The following is a 15,729-nucleotide window of genomic DNA, read 5'->3' as shown; positions in this document are numbered from 1 at the left end:
CTGTGTAAACGCACCATTAGATTACTCACAGGACTTCATTTCACTAAGCTATTTCACTATATAATGTTTTCACTTCCACAACTGAGACTAGTGTTTGCAGATGCATCACACACATTTCGGATAAAAAAAAATAAAAATGTTTGAACACAGGTTGTAATGTAACAAAATAGGTAAGAAGCCAAGGTGGTGAATACTGTATGTGTTCCTCTGTGTATGCTTTGGAGGCATACATCTACCCCCTGGAGGAGTGAAAGCCTTTGTGTCTCGTAGTTTCACCTTTAAATCAAACAAACGTACAGATGCTTCGTTTGTGTGTGAATTTGCTTTATGTCGTTGTTGAATAATATGTGGGAATACAACTCTCTAGGAATGGAGTCTTGAAATGTTTGTCATATAGCATTTTAATAGTCAGATCTCAGTGTTTAATAGCAAACGTCCCAGTGTAAATCCAACAGCCTTGACAGCTTGGAGGAGCGACAACAGCACATGGCGCTCCACACCTACACTCCCCAGGATCTCAGTCCTCTAGTTTCCTTCATCTTATGTTGTCATTGCAGTTTACATTATCAATATGAACTTCTACAATTGCCTCTGTGGCGGTGTCACCTATGGGTCTAGAGGGGAAAGGGACTCTGGAAGGGTCATAAGCACCAATGACAGGCTGGGATGTAGCAGGAAATCACCATTTTCTTCATGTCACTCATTCCCTAATGAATCTCCTCCAGTTATTGTATCTATTTTGAGTCTTCCTCTCCCTTATAGGAAGCAACACTCGGGTGAGTTCACGTTCTCAGCATTTACTGGGACAAAGTTTATGCTGAAGTGAGATTTCCATAGTTTTCTGCTTGCCTTCAATATCAGGTGTGAAGCACAGTCGTATTTAAAGGGATTGTGCAGGCTTAGAAAAACATGGTTTTCTTTAAGAAACAGCACTACCCCTGTCCTCTGGTTGTGTGAGGGTTTGCAATTAAGCTTCATTCACTTCAATAGAAGTGCCAAACCTCACCCAAACTGAGGACAGGGTTGGTGCTGTTTGTGGAAGAAAGCTGCCATGTTTTTTATCATTTAACATTGGGTGATCTCCAATGCAAAACAGAGAATTTTCACAAGAATGAGAAATTGCACTGTATTTTCCTATAAGACTACCAGGAAAATCTTCTCAAAATCTTAAATGCCGCGTGTCATTTTATGAGGTGGGTGGTGAAAAACTTTGGAACTGGACAGGAGAATCTACAGTTACCGCATACAACCGGAATGCTGCCGGTTTTGAGATTGTCCACCATATGCGTTAACCATATGAAGGGCAGAGTAAGCTGCAGGCATCCGGGTTATGGAAAAAGACCTGTCAGCTTGGCCATATAGCCGCAGGGGTCTCCTGTCTGGGCCAGTATTTGGCTGAGTGGGCAGGTCCTGTTTTGAGCACTTATCTTGGTAGCCGGCAGGAGACTGGAGAAGTGAAGGACTGAAAAAGTCACACAGGAGCTGCAGTGCGACCGGCAGAGCACCAGGGATAGGTAAGTATAGTTTATTTTATTTGTCTATGGCCCCAGCAGTATATTACTAGTTTTAAAACTCCCCTGTTTAGCTTGGTGGGCATTTCGTATTCTTTCTGGGAAAGCGCTGAGCGACTACCCAGCTGCCCAGAGAACTGCGGCTGCCGCCATAGATTCCAGTGTAGATTCCCCAGTAGGGATGAGTTCTTTTACTTGTAGTCCTTTCATTTTCACATTCAGCTCATCTGTCACTTCCACCAGGTTTATCCCCATCTTACCCTGACATTGCTGATCTTTAACCTGGCAGATTTCTGCCGCTCATACAATTTATGACTAATGTAAAAAGGAATCGGGCTAAACCTGTAGTCGAGCAACCATGTCAGCTGATACGTATCTCTGTGCTCAGTCCTTGTTATCTTTATGGGAAAGTGACCTTCCACCCTATCAGCACTATGTACGATGGGGGCAAATACCTAAATGCTGCATGTGTAAGGTAACACGTGATCCCATAATAGGAGCGGATGTCACCCAGGTCACTTAAGTCACCTAGGTCACTTAAGTCACCTGATATCTTGCGCCTCTTGTAGTTAATGGAAGCTTCTGTTCTTATGTATTGTTTAGCATATTTATTACATTACAGAAGCCACTAGTGTGATACTTGGTGTATATAGAAAGTGACGATTTCACTTTAACCTAGTAGGAAGTCGACTGTAAATTTCACAGATGGTGCAGCCATAGTAATTACTCAGTCTACAACAGTAAAGCTGTGTTCTTGTGATGTCTGGTTCAGGTGGTGTATGGTATAAAGGTGCGTATACCTTTTAAATGACATTCAAACAAACCCATAGTTGGTGTAACAGACAGCTGAAGATTTTTGGGATATCCAGTCTCTCCTCTACTGACAGATTATGGAAATCAAGGTATTAGGCGTGTTAAGTTTTTTTCACCCCATGGATAAGCCACTTCCCAGAAGGGTGGTACATTGAATGCATGCTGAGCATTCATATATATGAGGGACATAAATTTACTGTCTAGAGCAGGAGTGGGGAACCTTTTCTGTGTCGAGGGCCATTTGGGCTTTAATAAATCATTTGAGGACCCCACTCAATGTTATACTGTGCACGGCAGCAGGGTAGCGTGCGTGCGCAGCACCCGAGGCAAGGCAGTAGGGGTAGTCTAGCTAGCCCCCCAGTCATGTCCCTGATAGTGTACTTAGCCCCCAGTGTCTGTCCCAAATAAAAAAAAAAATATCCCACTCACCTTTTCCTCCGATCCCACGCTGCCCTTTTCTCTCCCCTCTAGCCTGTGCCTGTCTTCTCCTGCAGGCTGCACGCAATGAAATGACGTCATCACGCACGGCTTGCAGGAGACGGAAGATGTGCCCCGCTCTGGTGGGGAAGGAGCCAGCACAGACAGCATCCTCCTGTGTCTGGCAGCTGTCAGAGTATGCTGTGTATGCCGGCTCCTTCCCCACCAGAGCGGCGCACATCATAGGAGAGCTGCAGGCCGCATCGGGAGGCCTTAGGGGCCGGATGCGGCCTGTGGGAAATGTTACTGGGCATACTGTGTGACCTTTGAAGAGGTCTTTCTGCAGGGGAGGCTGAGCTCATATTGTCTTTTCTATGTACATATACCACTTTTTACTGTGATGCCATACAGATCACTTTCCAGTAGCTGCCTACTTAACAGAGACAGAACAGGAAGTCTCTTAGTTTAGGGCCTAGTGGGGAGATTGGAAACTGCAAGATTTTACAGTTATTTTCTAACATAGAAAATAGAAAACAAGGGGGAAAAAAAAATCACCAAAAACTCTTAGAAAATATTTTTAACTTAAAAATATTATTTATACAATAGATCCTGTTCTGATGACAGACCAGTCCCTTTAAAGGAAGTGCGATCATGATAGAATTGGGATACGATAACAGAAGAAGCTATACTCTTTTGCTACTTTGTTCACCTACACTGAGAATATGTATAAATGCTGTTCCCCCTGTTTACACCCCGGTGCCCACCTGGATTAGTACCCATAGTGCTGACACTCCTATACTGAGGGCAGAACGCCAGCATGGCAGCCCATACAGACTCTGGGCACTAGCAGTGCAGGTTTTCAGATGCTATAAAACATGCTAAGACTCCTGTAATTGTATGTATAGTCTGCTTTATCTGGATTCAAGACGTGTAATTTTCTGTAAGAACTGTGTTTTTATACTGCATGTCTTTACGAGTTGAGTAACTGGAAATTTTCCAGAAATTGTTGGGCGTCCTGGACTTGAAGGGGTTTGCCCAATACAAACGTTCATCCCTTACAGCATAGAGCAGGGATGGGGAACCTGCGGCCCTCCTAGCTGTTTCGGCTGTTACAGCTGGAAGGCCACAGGTTCCTCATCCTTGGGATGGAGTATGGCTGTCTGTTTGGTGGAGCTGTGACCACTTCATTCACCTCCTGGGCCAGGTGAAGCTGGTTGATAATAGAGTGCTGTACTTGGCTATCTTTACCCAGTACATAGAGTTGGCACAAGTGGAAGTGCTCAAGTCTGACTGCCGCTCCATTCAACCAGGGAAGATCGAAGTTCCCATTTGTTTGATAAATGGGTGGTCCCAGCAAGTGGAAAGACCTCCACAGATCATCCCCTGTGCTATCCTGTGGAGTACTTTTTTCATACCACCATTTTCAGTTAGTAATGTTATAGTGGGCCCTGCAGAAAATGGATTTTATTTCAGGAAAACATTGAAACAATGCAAGGTTCTTACCTATGTCTCTCTCCCCCGTCAGACTACATTTCCCAGTAGTCTTTGTAGTGCATGCTCAGAACGTCCTGTTTCTCCTCATGCCCTGCTGGTGTCACGCCTTGATCCTCAGTCTGTGCTCGGCAAGCAATCTGAAAGTGAAACAGTGGTCACATGATCTTGTCTCCTGAGGGGGGAGCAGGAGACAGAGTGGATAGCAGGGAGGCCAGTTTACTTCACTTCCTGGATGACAACTACCAGTGCAGCAGAACTCTGTAGATAGGGTGATAAATTATATAGTGACATCTATATAACCTGCAATGTATTTATTTTTAATAGAAAATAATGTCTTGAACTTTCTCTCCATCACTTCTCCAGCCTGTCCCCCTGCAGTACTATCTGTAGTAGTCTTACATGTGACACTTGATTTCAGAAGCATTATGTAGGTGCAGCCCTCTATCAATGGATATCCGTAAGTTCTCTGTTTTTGTCATTAAGCTGCAGCTGCCATTTTAAAAGATTTTTTTAATAATCATTCAATTAACCCTTTAGGTTACCATTCACGTGACACTAGCTAAGCCCCTCCCACCCTCCTCTATTACTACTGCAGGACTGATCCTAACAGGCAGTGTACAGCACATTGCAGGGAAGTGAGACCCATAGTGGCCAAGACTTTTTTTTTTTTCCCCTTGTGGTAAATGCAGTGATTTTCCGATATGTTAAGAGTAAAAAAGAAAGCTGTTTGAAGTGACAGTGACCATGTGATCTGCTGTTGTGGAGAAGGCCAAAGAACCATCACAGTTTGGCCCATGTCATGTGATCCTTAGACTTGCCCATTTGTCCTGCACATTTAATGCAAGAAATGACTTTCTACTTGCTGCCTATTATATGCCACCCCGTGACGGCTTTCATTGTCCTATATAATCTGTATTCTTCACTCCATCTGTCAGACCTTGATGAGTGTATAATGTGCACAAGTCAATTATATCCTCTCGGATGTGACTTCCCTGCAGTGCTCTCCGTGACCCTTGTATGATCAGCGCTCTGTAGGTGCGGTCCCATGACTTGTGTAACAGATTCCATTCATAAACCTCTGTCTTGCCTCAGCAGCGCCCCTTAGTGGCCTGTAATATCCTCCTCTCCTGGTTTTCATGCAGTTTGCCGTGCTTATCTAGTTTTATGTATAAGATCTCAGCAGGAACCACTTCCTATAGTAAAAACTTCTACAATATAGGGCCGGGGCATAAAGCCATCAGCTATCGGGCATGATGGGACATGTGTAGTATGGCAGTGGTATTGCTGGTTTTCCGCAGTGACCTGTAGCATTAGAGATATGCCTTTAGCCAACATACATTTAACCAAAATAAATATATTGGTGTAGTTTTAGTTTAAGGCTTATATCTTCTATACATATTTGTATAATTAGCGGTGCATTGCCCTGCGGTGTGCTCACTTATAGCATAATATAGCACTCCTGTTAGTGGATCATTGACCCAGGTGCTGAAATGTCTTTATCCAAATGCAGAAACAGGTTTATTTTAGCTATACCTGAAAATATTTAAAGGCGTTACCCTCCTGTATGTGTAGACCTATTCTCAGGATAGGCCATCAGTAGTAATTGGCAGGGGTCTGATTCTCAGTACCACTGCTAGTAAGCTGTTGGAAGGGTCCCTGGATCTTGTGTGAGCCTTCAGTGTATATTGGTGCTTATACCTATATCACTGTCCTTTTAGTATCTGTAGTGCTGTGTACTGGAAGTGACCAGGGCAGAGCTGTAGCGTCATGCAACTACTAAAATAATGGAGGTACGAGTGCTGGTAAATGGTGAAGAGGCTGCTTGTCTGAGCAGTGTGATGACTGTGGGTGCTGGCTGTCACTATTAAAAGGGTGGATAATCCCTTTAAGAAGTATTATGTATGTACCCATTTCACCACTCTTGTTCCATCTCTACTTTTACAATTCCATAAATTGCAATAGATGCCGGTGCAGCCTTATCTGAGCAGCTCCTATACAAATGATTTATGAATAGAAAGGCAGAACTGCGGTGCAGACTGACACATAAGACCTGATGGCCGAGCATTCATGTGTCAGGGTATCGGGACAGTTCACACTTGTATTACAACAGCACAGAAAAAAGTGTCAGGTATTAGGTGGAAGCACGTCTCACCAAACCTGTCCAGAGTTGGTAGACAATCCAATAGAAATGAAGAGACAGCACACCCAAGGTGAAGTGAAGATTTACGGAAACTGGTGTGAAATTAAATCTTCACTTCACATAGGGTATCTGGACAGCTATTGCTTCTGTATAGGTACCTTCTCCAAGACTTGTACAGCAAGGTTGCATTTGGGTCATGAAGGTCAATGGACTCTTTAGGAAGTCCTGTGGACGTGTTTTGTACAGAACCTTACAGTTCAGATTTGTCTTCGAGGGGTTTTTTGGCGATCCATAGTAACGCTTCACTTTGTTATGGAGATTAGGCTCACTCAGTGCGTATGGCTATTGGACATTGGATTCCATGTCAAGAAGTCAAAACTGACCAAAAACTGTGTACCCAAAGTTGATTGCCTACAGCAGCCACATAGTCACTGGCCGCCTGTTAACAAAGATCAGTGACTGGACAGCAGGCCCTTCTGCAGTGAGTAGGGGAGTATGGATTGTTTCGTTACTTTGGTATATCTTCTACATGAATTGAGGCTTTAAAGTGTCACTGTCGTTTTTCTAGATGCTGAATATTCCTTGGAGCCTGTGACTATTTCATGCTTTCCAGTATATGTGAATGGGGCAAAAGATTGTCTGCTCTAATGCTAGGAGTTCCCCGAGCTGTGGCCTAGGATAGTACTTTAGATGATCTGAAGGCTTATCGTGGTCTAATAGAGATACCATGTATAGATTAAAGGGGTTGTTCACCAAATTTTTTTTTCTTTCAAATCAACTGGTGCCATAAAGTGCCAGAGATTTGTAATTCACTTCTATTAAAAAAATCTTAAGTCTTCCAGTACTTATCAGCTGCTGTGTGTCCTGCAGGAAGTGGTGTTTTCTTTCCTGTCTGACACAGTGCTCTCTGTTGCCTCCTCTGTCCATCTCAGGAACTGTCCAGAGCAGCAGCAAATCCATAAAGAAAACCTCTCCTGCTCTCCAGACTGGAAATAATACAACTTCCTGCTGGGCATACAGCAACTGATAAGTACTGGAAGGCTTGAGATTTTTTAATAGAAGTAAATTACAAATCTCTGGCACTTTATGGCAGCAGTTGATTTGAAAGAATTTTTTTTTGGTGTACAACCCCTTTAAGGTTTAGATTTGCTTGTTTGGCAGTACAAGTTAGTAAATTGTTGATTATTACCTTCTTGAGTGCTATATTTCCTGTTACTGCTAAGACAGGAGTCACACTGTGTTTTTACACTCAGTTTTTAGGAAAAAAACTGATGCAATTGTGTGTCATTGCTTTAGATCCGTTTTTCCATTGACTTCCATTATAAAAATAAAACACTGATCAAAACAGATGCTTTTTTTGTAACTGACACAAAAGTAGTGTTGACTACGTTTTTCTGTCAGTTAAAAGTAACCAATTGAAAACTGACACACTGAACCGGATTGCAAAAACCCAGTGTGAACACAGCCTTGGAGGGCCAATAAGGAATCAAAGGGGTACTCTAGTGAAAAGCTTTTACCCAGTAATTGAAACATATTACAAAGTTATATAACTTTGTATTATGCTTCAATCACCTATCTGCCCCCCTTCCCTATCTTTTCCCCCCTCAATTCCCCACCAGGAAGTGAAGTAAAGTCATTCTTACCTAATGACTGTTGACCCCAGGCTGCTCTGTGGCAGCCATTTTGTGACAATGACATCAAGAGGGAGGCGGGTCTAAGCCCTATTAGGCCAGCCTCCCTTTGTCAGATCGGGTTGCTCTGCTCTGATTGGCTTAGCAAGCTGTAAGCAATCTAACAGTTTTACAGAATCAGTTAGACATCACAGGAGACAAAGTGCATCATGGGAAAGCCCAAACCAGGAAGTGGGAAAAAAAAAAAAATAAAGACACCAACTGGAGCTTCAGGGACCTGCAAACAGCAGGAAATTCAAACGGAGACAGACTGAGGAGGGCTGGTAAATGGGAAAATTATGTTTGTGATTGATTTTTTTTATTATTTTTTTTTATCAGCACCGGAGTACCCCTTTTAAGGTGGCAGTTGTTTTTTTGTCTTTTTTTTTTTTTTTTTTTTTCATTTCTGTTTTTCCGGCGCATCCTGTGTCTTGAGCTTCACCCTCAGTTCTTCATGTACTAATGTTCTTAATGTTCTTCACCATCTGTCAGACAAATGTCACCACTTCCTAGGGAACAGACATCTGACCATTTGGATAGAGTAATTTATGTAGTTATAGTGAGGGAAAGGGGGGCAGGGCTCCAACCATCTTTGATAAAAGTGGTTACCTCTCTAGAGGCATAACAATACTGGGGGGAGATGGCAGATAGACATCTGGCAGTGTGCGGAAGTGAACCACTTGGCATATCTGGGGACCGGCTCGCACAGGCTGCTGCAGCGGTGGAGTCGGGCTCATTGTTTGACTAGTATGTGAACATTACAGTGTTCACTGATACTTTTTATTTTATCCTATACCTGGGACCATCAGATAATCCCTTTAAGACACCAAGGCTTGGTTGTGATTGTTGCCTTGGCACCTCTTATAGCTACACACCTGCCCTTAGGGTTTTGCTGCCTTATTGTACTGTATGGAATGGGAACCTGAGCTTTGGTTCTTCCTATTGTTATTGGTGTATTTTTATCTTACTACTTGCCCTGTAAGAACTCATACAGATTCTTTCATTTTCTACAATAGTTGAACAATCCATGATATGCTATGTAATATGTAAATTGATTTCTACCTCTCCCCTTATTGAATGGACTTTTCAGAAAGTGTTTCCATTGCCTTTACCTATTTACAAAGGCTAAAAAGAGCAGCGCGGGGAGCGGTCATATATTGCTGGTAGTCATATACGTATTTGTCCTTACAGTTGTCTGTACTGGCCATACATGACAAATGCCTCTGCAGTCCATGTAAAGCACAAGAACCTTTAAAGATGACCATCATCTTTTTAAAGGGTGATCGTCCGCCCTCGATCTGCTAAAATAAATTCATTGTTGGTAAGTTTTACCTGGGGAACTGTACTTTGGGCCAAAATTTTTTGATCAGCCTTAAACTGGCCATACACATGGGATTGCAGGCTGGACAACAGTCTTAATGGATCCCCCATACATGTATATTTAGTTTCAATGAAAAGAAGTGAGAAAGTCACCCGCTGGCTCTTCTGGTGGCGGATTGTCTCCCTGAGAGCAAAAGGATTGGGCAGTAAAATCCATCATCCTGATTCTTTTATGTCGACCATCAGGGGAGAGTCAACAGTAAATGGTCAACAGGATTGACCGGCGTTCATCTAATATGTATGGCTATCTTTAGACTGTGTATGGGTATCGTTGGTTGGTAGGGGTCCTACAACTGGAACCAATACTGATTACAAGAACGGAGTTCCCTTGGGTGAATGGAGCTGCCATGAGCGTGCTCTATTGCTGCTTCATTTATTCTCTATGGGACTCCTGATGATAGTACGGGGCTTGGCAATGTTGAGAAGTCCCATAAAGAGTTATTGGAGATGGTTAAGCATTCACCAATGGGACTACAGATTTCCATTCTCGAGATCAGTTAGACAATACCATTTAATCTTGGGGTCACCCCTTTAAGCTATAGCAAACAGATTTACAGGGCTGCAGGATAGGCTGGCGCCATGTAAATGGAATAACTGCTAGGTATTGTTTATATTGCCTCCCTGTGGCTGACATATCGGACGCGGCTCCTTTTATTCCACTGGCTTGTTGTTCTCTCCTGTAATTCCGGTGTACACGGCCGGGCAGTCACTGTGTGTGTTGTAAAGCTTTCCTTTAATCACGGAATATCCTAAAATGCTGTTATATAACTGTAGTGATCTCCGAGCTCGGCATGAAAGGACTTGTTGAAAGATTGAGTGCCTGAAAGTAAGATCCACACCTTTAACTGTTTCAAGCCTGCGTAGGATGGCCGACACCCAGGTGTCCTCTGGGAGGTGAAGTGGTTAAGCGTCCCATCTCCAGGCGGCGCAGTGAGGCTGGGATCCCGGTGTGCAGGCAGGGCTCTGTGTGCACGCTGCTCCATGTAAACTAGAGGGAAAAGAAGTCCAAGTCAGAGTTAATTTCTTTCTCATGCTGCCGCTCCCTTTCGGAATCGACGTGAGTTTCCACCAAATCTAGTTAAATATTTACAGAGCTCGCAAGAAGGGTTTGTGAACTATTGCTCCTTTGCTTTTTTATGTTTATATTCTGACTGTTCCTTTCTTTCTAGTGTCATCCAAGCTCCATTACCCAGTCCTGTCGACAAGGTAAGACATTCTCCTTTTACTTGGTAGATGGTAGATTAAACAGTGGGTCTGTCCTCGGGGGATCTTGTTCTTCTCTTGTGTCTTTGTCTTTTCTACTTCGCTGTTGTCGTCTTGTGTACTGTAGCGTCTATACCCGCACATGTCGCTTTATGACAGGTCACAGTTGACTGTCACTTTATGACGCTCACACATGTATCCAATACTTTGGACTTTGCTCTTTCTGTTATTTTACTTCCTTACTTTTAATTGCATAAAAAACCTGAAGCGTTTCTCAGTGTATTTCTGGTGACAGCTCTGAATGTCATGCTACCTGCGCCCCCCTAACAATGCCCTGTGCCCAGAGCTCCTCCCAGTGTTTCTGCTCCAGGAATCCGTGGAAAGGGTTGACTCACTTAGGCAACAGCGACTATTACAGCCTGCCCGGGTCACTGTCAGAGCGAGACCTTGTGTAATCGGATTCCTAAACATTTCCATCTCTACATAATACAGTATGGCGTATGTTCCAGGTGACAGGACAGTGTCATACAAACATGTATGGAAGGGTATATGTTCACATATGCTGTAACTATCTGGCTATATGTATATTTTTAATGTTTTGACTTTTGCACAAGACAGACAATACTGATGGTCCCGTCTGATAGCTAAACACAAAAATGCGGCGTGCTTGGTTGCTGTCGAGACTGGTGGCACCAGGTACAAGGCCTCGGAGATCAACAATGGCGCTAAAACCACTGACAGGTGGAGTGAATAATGTTGATTACCCTGTGACATTGGCTCCTGTCAAGGCATTATCTATATCCGCTAGCAAGTCCATTCTTGATGTGTTGGAAGCAAAAAAATGGGCAAGCGGAAGGATCTCAGTAACTATAAGAAGACCCAGTTTGGGATGGCTCGGTGATTGGTGAAGAGTACCTGCAAAACAGAAGGTCTTGTGTGGTGTGCCCTGTACCAGTGAAGACCAGTGAATCTGTTATTGGGCCATAGCCACTCACTGCTGGGCTAGTCTGTCCAGTTGAACCCAATAAAATTACATCTTTTTTAGTAAAGGTGTCAGAACACACAATACATCATGTGCATGCAGCTTGCTGTATATAGGAGTCTAGGTGCCCATGCTGACCCCTGTCTGTCTCTGAAGGCACCTTGCCGCAAGAGCTTCAACACTGAACTACTGTAGAGCATTGAAGCATACTTTCTTTTGCATCATGTGGATAGTCAAGTGTATCCTGGGAAAGAAATGGCATTAGGGTTCACCATGCAAAGAAGGGAAGCTGCAGAGGATATGTATCTACAATGTCTTATTGGGGAGTCTTCAGTAGAGAATCTGGCTGTCACACAGTCCTACCTGATAGGAAGTCATCAGCACCTTGGAATAATTTGGAAAAATGTACAATTCAGGATCACTTATGGGATACAAGTGGTTGTTTTCTGTGTATGAGAAAGATGGCGTCCAGACAGTCTTCACCCTGTTATCAACTGCTGAAAATGGTTTAGAATTCGTCTGTCTTACGGAATTTGTGATAGTGGCAATGTGACCCACTAGGAGTTACCTAATTGGCCTATGCGACTGTACCCACAATCTGACCCCCCCCCCCAAACCACTTGTACCCTCTTATAGCTGCTTTCACTCCAAGATCTGTCCTGGGGTACGTTCGGCAGGGGATGCAGTTACTGTCATAAAAACAACTTTTAATCCTACAGCGCTGTGTCTAAAGGCCGCGGCTTACATTTGTATATGCATTATAGGCTGGCACACCCTCTCTGTCCTTCCTCCCCATCCTCCTCATCATTAGGAATGCTCCACGCACATTGCTTCCTATTCCCCAACTGTGTGTATAATGAACATGGGCTGGATAGTTAATACACCTGTGCAAAGCTCAAACAGCAGTACATGTTCCTGGAGCATTCCTAATGAAGAGGCGGGTGGGGAGGAAGGATGTAGAGGTGGTGCCAGCCTAATGCATATACAAATGTAAGCCCCGGCCGTTAGACACAGTGCTGTAGGATTAAAAGTTGTTTTTGTGAGAATAACTGCATCCCCTGCCGAAGGGACCCCAGGACAGATCTTGGATTAAAAGCAGCTATAAGAAGGTACAAGTGGTTTGGGGGGGACAGATCGTGGGGACAGAGTCGCTTTAATGTCAATGGGAGCTACACAAATTGTTAGAGATTCCACTGTCCTCGGCTGTACTCCGGCAGCCTCCGGGAAGCCATCTTTTTTCTTTTTTTTGGCCCTTTTAATTAACAGCTTAAAGGAGTACTCCAGTGGGGGGGCACTTTTTAGCTGGGACCGGGGATGAGGTGGCTGAGGGAAAAGACGTCCACTTACCTTCCCGATTCCAGTGGCGGGTCCCACATCACATCGCGGTGCTCTGGTTCCCGGCCGCTTCCTGGTGTCTGACGCGGGCCCAAGACGTGACCAGTAGCATTACGTTTTTGCATAATTTCTTGTATCTTGATCTGGTTGGATTGTGACATCTTTTTCTCTTCTGAATAAAATTCTTTCACGAGCATACAACCTTTTGGAAGTGCAGTGCTTCTGTCTACATATACTACGGGATTGAGGCATCCTTCTGCACTGGCACCCAACAGTATTATTTAAAGGGTGTGCGGACTGTTGCTATTGTATTACTGGCTGAGCTGACCTGAGACGTCACGTCTCGGGCCCGCGTCAGACACCAGGAAGCGGCCGGGAACCGGGCACCGGAGCGCCGCGATGCGGGACCCGCCGCTGGTACCAGGGAGGTGAATGGACATCTTTTCCCTCAGCCACCTCGTCCCAGCGAAAAAGTGCCCCCCCCCGAGTACCCCTTTAACACAAAGCATAGGCAGAAAAAGCACAGAAAATACACCATTATGTATATGTGTGTGTATGTATGTTAATGTATGTATGTATGTATGTATGTATATATATATAGATAGATAGCTGTAGTTTGTACATATCAGTTTTCATGTTAGGGCTTATTGGGGCTTTTTCAGTTATATTAAACCCGGTTGTGACAAAATGTCCGATATAAGCGTGATGTTACCTTATTATATGTTTTTACTGTTCTTGTTTTCTCTAAACAGGTTGCTGCTCACACTCCCAGTATGTACTCTCAGGAACTGTTCCAACTCTCTCAGTATCTACAGGTAGGTGGTCACCTTCAATATTCTGTATTAATCAAGGCGAAGTAAATGTCATTATACTGATAAGCTGCTGTAACCTGACAGTCCTGATGGTTATTGGAGGGGCTAAAGGTGCCCATATACATAGAAGTAAGGTTGTCTGGACCAGTCCATTATCCTGTGAGTAGAGGATGACTCTCCTCTCACTTGAAAGAAGTATTGGGCATGTTAATCTCACTGCATGATCCTTTTACGGGTGATTAGCTGCCACGGATGTCCAGCAGAGACTAACACTCCTCTTCACATTTAGAACATAAGCTTGCTGGCCAAACCAAACATATACATGGGGAGGAATAGCTGGCCACCATAGTAGTTTGGCCATCTTTAGAAACCACTTAAATTAAGTCTATGGGGCTTATAAAACACTTTTAAAAGTCTGTGAGGGAGATTTATCAGTCTCAGATTTATATAGTAAGACTGCCACAGACTGCAATGGGATGAGGACAGCACCCACATAAAAAGCCTTGGTTCCATATGTATGGTGACAACTGACCCTTTTTGGAGAAGGCCACAGGTCCTCTTTATCTTATTCTGCATAATAATCACTTTGTAACATAACCTGTCACATATTTGCCACCAATGACTCAAGGACTTGCCACATTGATGACGAGGGGGCTAATCCTTGTGCGGTTTCATCAGTCTCCCCTCAGAATTATCCCACGGAAGTACATGTCAGATCAGACATGGAGCTTGGTGAATGACATTGTGACCCATATCTCACCACTTCTCTCTGCAGGAGGCCTTACATCGGGAACAGATGTTGGAACAAAAGTTGGCCACTCTTCAGAGGCTACTAGCCAATACACAAGAAGCTTCAGATACTAGTTGGCAGGTATCAGAACGACAGCACACTGGCTCCTCCATTACTTCTACTGTCTTATACACTTGACTATAATGTCTACCACTTAATACTGAACCTCATGACAGTTACAGGGCACAGGCCTATTGGTGTCTGTTGTCTTGTCTTTCTCTGTTCCTCAGTTACAAGAGACCAAATCTTATCTTGGTGGGTTTACCGATTATACGCGCTCAATCCTATCTTGTTCCTAGTTTAGTCAGTTTTCATTGCTTGAAAGCACAAGCCTGTATTATAGGGGATCTCCACTGCTAAACGATTATGGCATATCCATAGGAGGTCCATTCTCTGGGACCATCACTGACCCATGAATCGGGGAGCCTAGTCCCTGTTGCCAGTATAAAAATGGTCACACATGGGCAGTAGTCCTACGGTAAAGTGTGCTCACGTTTTTCTTTCCACATCCAACATAAACTTTAATGTCATGAGAGGAATGTGGAGAGGGGGGGTAAAGAAACCCCATTCTTAGTGGTAGGAGGGGTCCCAGAGATCATAATTTATTACCTGTACTGTGGATAGGTTATGGGGTTTTCTTGGGGTAACCCCTTTAGAGCAGGCACTGACTAAAACATTACCTTTTGTGAGTGAAATTGGTTATATTACTAGCATCTTGTTTTTCAGGCCCTAATAGATGAAGATCGGCTCCTATCACGGCTAGAAGTCATGGGAAACCAGTTGCAAGCGTATTCAAAAGTGAGTTTACGTGTCTATAATACTAGACTATATGATCAATCTCGCCTCCATAAAGTCAGATGAGGAAATGTGTTATCCAGCAGGGCGACACACACGTGCCTAGATAGGTAGGTGTATGTGTGTGTTATATAATATATATCATCTCGACACATGAAAAGAGCCTTCAAACCGTTCACTGTCCACTATGGTGACCACCTCAGCCAGTGATTGGACAAGCATTCCCTGTGTGTTAAGTAGTCACCAGGAAGTGGTGATCACCAGTCACCAGAAGGGGTAAGGCAGCCTAAACGCTATTTTTTTTTGTCAGTGCTGGACAACCACTTTAATATATATATATTTTTGTATTTTATATACTTTTTTTTCACAATTTTTATATCACCCTTC

General features: G+C 43.8%; 1 protein-coding gene across 5 annotated transcripts in view; it reads left to right on the top strand.

Moving 5' to 3' along the window:
• Nucleotides 1-15,729, top strand: part of SLMAP (sarcolemma associated protein) — a 90,676-nt gene that overhangs the window by 37,173 nt on the left and 37,774 nt on the right. For 4 of the 5 annotated variants that reach the window (XM_069966990.1, XM_069966988.1, XM_069966993.1 and 1 more), the window contains exons 4-7: nt 10,595-10,631; nt 13,698-13,760; nt 14,533-14,628; nt 15,274-15,345. In XM_069966990.1, the coding sequence (XP_069823091.1) occupies nt 10,595-10,631; nt 13,698-13,760; nt 14,533-14,628; nt 15,274-15,345 (268 nt within the window). Of the gene's footprint in view, nt 1-10,324; nt 10,483-10,594; nt 10,632-13,697; nt 13,761-14,532; nt 14,629-15,273; nt 15,346-15,729 lie in introns of those variants that run through there. The other variant, XM_069966992.1, reaches the window with a different exon arrangement.

This window comes from Dendropsophus ebraccatus, chromosome 4 (genome assembly GCF_027789765.1).
Source record: "Dendropsophus ebraccatus isolate aDenEbr1 chromosome 4, aDenEbr1.pat, whole genome shotgun sequence".
In the NCBI taxonomy this organism is placed as follows: domain Eukaryota; kingdom Metazoa; phylum Chordata; class Amphibia; order Anura; family Hylidae; genus Dendropsophus; species Dendropsophus ebraccatus.
Note: the sequence above shows the minus strand (reverse complement) of the source record. Positions and strands in the feature narration are given on the sequence as shown.